The sequence below is a fragment of the Triticum aestivum genome, chromosome 2B (genome assembly GCF_018294505.1).
Source record: "Triticum aestivum cultivar Chinese Spring chromosome 2B, IWGSC CS RefSeq v2.1, whole genome shotgun sequence".
NCBI classification, from domain to species: domain Eukaryota; kingdom Viridiplantae; phylum Streptophyta; class Magnoliopsida; order Poales; family Poaceae; genus Triticum; species Triticum aestivum.
Genome location: NC_057798.1, coordinates 652,715,269 through 652,719,990, shown reverse-complemented (window position 1 = coordinate 652,719,990; position 4,722 = coordinate 652,715,269). Strand labels below are relative to the sequence as shown.

Here is a 4,722-nt window from a genome sequence, read left to right as displayed (position 1 = left end):
GGTATCTTTTCTTGTCGCCGGTGGCAAGGTAACTTTGTTGAATGTACTTGTAAGCCTCAACAAAGTTTGTTATGGTGTCTTTGTGGTTCATGTATTTTTTTCCACAGAGTTTATTCTCTCGCTGTGTGTGGTTGTTGTTGAGAATAGGTAGAAGTAGTCCTTGAAGTAGGTTGACACCTAGAATGAGAGTTCCATGGTGGATTAAAGTGTTTGTTTCCTTCTGCTTTATATCTTAAAATTGCTGCTTTGCATGATATTTTGAACTCATCTGAATCTAGTGAGTTTTTGCTTATTAGAGTGAGTTCTTCAGACGTTGTTGGATGTTCTGAAAATATTGTTGTGTTGTTTTCCTTCAAGTTTTGTCTCATATGCCACCAGCAGAACCTATGCTTGGTGTTAAGTGTGTTCTCTATTCCTTCTTCATCGCCTTGTCTTGGTATGTTATTATATTTTGGTTCCTTTTCTCCCATTGCCTTTACAAATGTGCTTAGCAACCATTTGAATGACCCTATTATCTCGTCCTTTAGAAGGCCTACTCCGAATAGGACGGTTCACCCATGGTTGTCAACCCCTACGATCGGTACAAACGCTAGACCATATACGTCTCTAGAGAATCTGGCTAGTTAATTAGCAAGCCTTGATAATTCTATGATCAACTTTACTCGTCTAATCTGAAACCAGCAGCACTCACAGGTGAGTCTACAGGGATGACACATTGAAGGCTCCCTTCTGCGTCTAAAAAGAATACAGCCATACAGATGGGGTGAAAAGAAGTCGGGAGCATTCCATCTTGTGTCTTACTCGGAGCTCCACTCCATGACCACTGGTGCCTGCAATTAATGGTCATCTGGTACCTCTTCTAACTAAGCTTCCAGGCTTTGCCCGCGTTCATGCTGAACTTTTTCAGCCTCCCGAAGAGCATGACAAGAATGAGGATGAGTTTGCCGGAATCGCTCCACCTCCCAGCGAAGCCGGTCCACCTGTCAGTGCACATCCCGTCCGGGCTGATCTGCCTACTGCAGCTGTAGCCCATGGAGAAGCCCACATTTCCATAAGCGCTGCAGAACGTTACACTGAAAAATGTCAGCTTCCCTGAAGAATGCAACGTGTAGTTCTTATCATATACTCCCTCCGTTCCAAAATAGATGACCCAACTTTGTACTAAGGTTAGTATAAAGTTGGGTCATCTATTTTGGAACGGAGGGAGTATAATACTATTACTACATAGTTATTTCCATTTCAGGCTTTGAATTGCTTAGAGGGGACTTGCCTGACGACTTCGACGACGATGCTGAGCAAGTTGAAGTTGAGGGGGTCCTCCTTGAGCTTTTCCCTCTCAGTGACGCAGATGGCGATGACAAAGATGGCAAGGTAGGAGAGTTGTGACAGAAGCGTGCTCTTGAGCAACCTCACCCCCTGGGTCTCCTCCGTGGGATGGTCCTTCACGCTGGAGCTCTCTCCAAATGGAAACCATGTCGTGTATGGAGGGAGGTACCTGGAAGCAAGCAAGAAGGAGAACGTGAGTGAGACGACCAAGACGGCAAGCCTAGCTACAAAGACTGCGCTAACGCGCTTTCAGTTCTACCCACTCTTCCGAATCCCAAAAATGGCACGTACTACCAAACTTTCAGCATCCAGACGCCGACGTGCAAGAACATATATCCTGGTGAGTCGAATAATTCCCATGGAATTAACGGGACATATATAGGTCCGGATTCGCTGCCTATATATGCATGGAATCCAGAGATTTCTCATGGACCACCGCACCATATATGCATGGAATTCAGAGAACGATGTAGTGGAGAAGGTACTACGACGGTGCGGACTGAATTGGAGGAAGGCGAACAATATTCTCAGTACGTACGTGAGGAGCACGCGATGCACATACGATGCATGGGGCCTCGCTTTGAATGGAGACCCGGAGACTACGTTGGAATGTGTTTCGATCAGCATTCCGATTCTCAACTTGCGGCGATGCTGGTGGCCGGCCCAAGATTTTCTTTGGGTGCTGGGGAAGGTTTTTCTTCCGGCCAAGGTGCCGTCAGCCAGCGCGTGCACGTGCCTGTGGGCTCGTGGATGGCAGATGCTGTTGCGGGGAGGTTGACGATCTAGAAATTCTTTCCACAGCGAGGGACAGATTCCTCTGCCCTCTCCGTTCATTATTGAACGGAATTTCCTTCAGAAACGAGGTCCACAACCACAACCACAATGGCCAACCGCCTGCAGTGCACCTGGCCACCCATGTTGGACTAGTAGGAGTACTTGGTACGGAGTATATTCAGCAATTGTCGGGGTATACAATATGGCACTTGAGGAGTACTAACATCGTCCACAAATTAATTAAGGTACTCTGAAATGGGGTGGTTTCTTCGACATTTTTTATGGGGTGATCTCTTGGACATTGGCACTCTGAGATGTGACTTTGGCAACTACTCTCTCCGTCCCATAATGTAAGACACTTTTTGACTCTAATGTAGTTCATATTCTAGTTTATATCTGTGGTGCCCAACAAAATTTTAGTACTCTACAATACTTCAAGACAAATATGTATTAATTATTTTTAAGATCTCAATATTTGAACGTTTGCAAGTTTTTTTTGTGAAGAAAATTGTGAAAAGTTTGACTAGAGTATAAAAATGTTAAAGTTTGACAACAGTCCTGTCCAAATGTCATTCATTTATTATTCTTTGGCGTGGGTAGTGAAAGCTTGGCCCATAATGACATTTACCGTTGACCTGAAATTGTTGAAAATACCTGCTAATCCCCTGTAAAAAAAAAGCATATCTCTGGAAAGCCTGAAGCTGTTCTCTGAAGGTGTGAAATTTTAGTGAAATGCTCGTGCCAATTTTTAGTTTGTAGAGGTTGACTGTGGGATGAGGATGATTGGGAGTTGAGCAAATGCTTATTAGAAATGTGACCAAGATTTAAGGAAGCTTTGTGCAACCTCATGAGTTATGAATGATCATTGCCAAACATTACTCTAGTTGAGAAGCACAAGAAAATAAGATCCTAGTAGCTTCTGGAATCTAGCTGGCGTTGAACGTAGGGAACTCAGTTATGGCATTCTCGTAGGCATCGACCGGCCACTGATAACGAGGAGAAAGACAGAGGGACAGATCGAGGAGGAGAGGACTCACATCATGAGCACGAAGAGGACGAGGATGGCCGGCGCGAGGGTGGAGAGGTCGAGGGTTGTCTCGCCGGTGTGCCGGGAGTTCACCGCGAGGAACACCGCGTTCGACACCTTCTCCCACGCGCTCATCCCGCTCAGCGCGCCACCCCACTCCATGCCGCACAACATCGCCGCCTGCACGGCGACGAACCCGGCCACCGTTGCCGCTAGCATCGCGCACCGCCGCGCCGGGAGCAGGTGGTAGTACCCCGTCAGTTCCCCGCCCTCCTTCGCCGTCTCCTTGAGCTCCACGCGCCTGGTTGCCGCGGCGGCGGCGCGCACGCACGCGGCCAGCAGCGGCGGGAACAGCGTGTTCCCGACCAGCGCCTGCGGCACGAGCAGCAGCTGCAGACCGGTGTCCCGCTTGAACACCGCCATGTTCTCGTTTGTCGGCATGTACCCGCAGCTCGAGAACGTGGACACCGTCGTGAACACGGCGAATGTCCACTCGTTCAGGGCCTTCTCCCGAAGCGTCCGCCTCGCCGCCGGCGACGCATGCAAGATGTACGCCGCGACGGCGACGGCTCCGACGACGTGCACCGTCAGGAGGATGGCGAGGACGACGAAGAAGAGCGACAACACCGCGTCGCGCCGCAGCCTCGTGTCATCGAAGCGGTCCAACGGCTTGCTCATCTCGTCGTCGGCGGTCGACGTAATCGACGTTGGGTTGTCGAATTCGCCAGCAGCGGCGACCGGCGGCATCTCAAGCTCGGCGACGTCGTGGATCTCGACGCGACGGGATTTGCGTACAGCTTGCTTCCTCAGCTTGGACCACTTGGACGCGAGGCCTAGGAGCGACAAAAACACCTCGCCGCCGACGAACATGAGCACGGTCAGGACGAGGAGCTGGCCGTTGGAGAACGCCTCCATCTCGACGGTGGACATGCTCGACACCGTCGCGGCCGAGACGGCGGTGAAGAACAGATCGATGGCGCCGGGCCGCCTCGTCCCCTCGCCGCCGGCGCGGAACCTGAGCTGCGCGAGGACAAGGTAACCGAGCCAGGAGACGGCGAGGAAGTACGCGACGTGGACGAGCAGCGAGCCGAGGCGCGGCGATAACCGCCCGGCGAGCGCGCGGCGCCACCGCGCCACGCGCTCCTTGACGTGGTGCTGCGCGTATGACCCGGAGAGCGAGCGCATGAGGGACATTACATTGTTGAGCGCGGCCGTCGAGCGCCGCCGCGTGTGCTCTAACAGCTCGCGGACCTTACGATGAGCTCCGGCCATGTTTGATGTACTACTGTCTGAGTATGTATGTGTGGACGTGTTGGGATGCATGTATGCACTGCGTCTGCGTACTGTGTGTGAGAGCTAAAGAGTACGATGCCTAAATATATAGCCAACCACGAACGGTGCAGTGGTGGGTACTGTTTTTGTTTATCTATTATTTATTTTCAGCTAGGTACTGTTTTTGTTTATGATGGTTTGGTTTATGATGCCTCGAGACGTCGTGCGACACGTGGCCTAACCTTATTTTACCATGCGTGGCATGGAAACTCTCTAGGTTAGTTTTAGGACCCGGATAATTCCCGAACGTTCGGATTTCAAAC

At 50.7% G+C, this 4,722-nt stretch overlaps 1 protein-coding gene across 1 annotated transcript; it reads right to left on the bottom strand.

Moving 5' to 3' along the window:
• Nucleotides 1–498: 498 nt before the first annotated feature.
• Nucleotides 499–4,461, bottom strand: LOC123041908 (probable cation transporter HKT7). Its single transcript, XM_044464465.1, has 3 exons — nucleotides 3,138–4,461; nucleotides 1,271–1,495; nucleotides 499–1,058 (listed from the first exon to the last, which is right to left on the bottom strand). Exons 1-3 carry the CDS (start codon nucleotides 4,448–4,450, stop codon nucleotides 860–862), a joined length of 1,737 nt encoding a protein of 578 aa, XP_044320400.1. The 5' UTR covers nucleotides 4,451–4,461; the 3' UTR covers nucleotides 499–859.
• Between the last annotated feature and the right edge of the window lie 261 nt (nucleotides 4,462–4,722).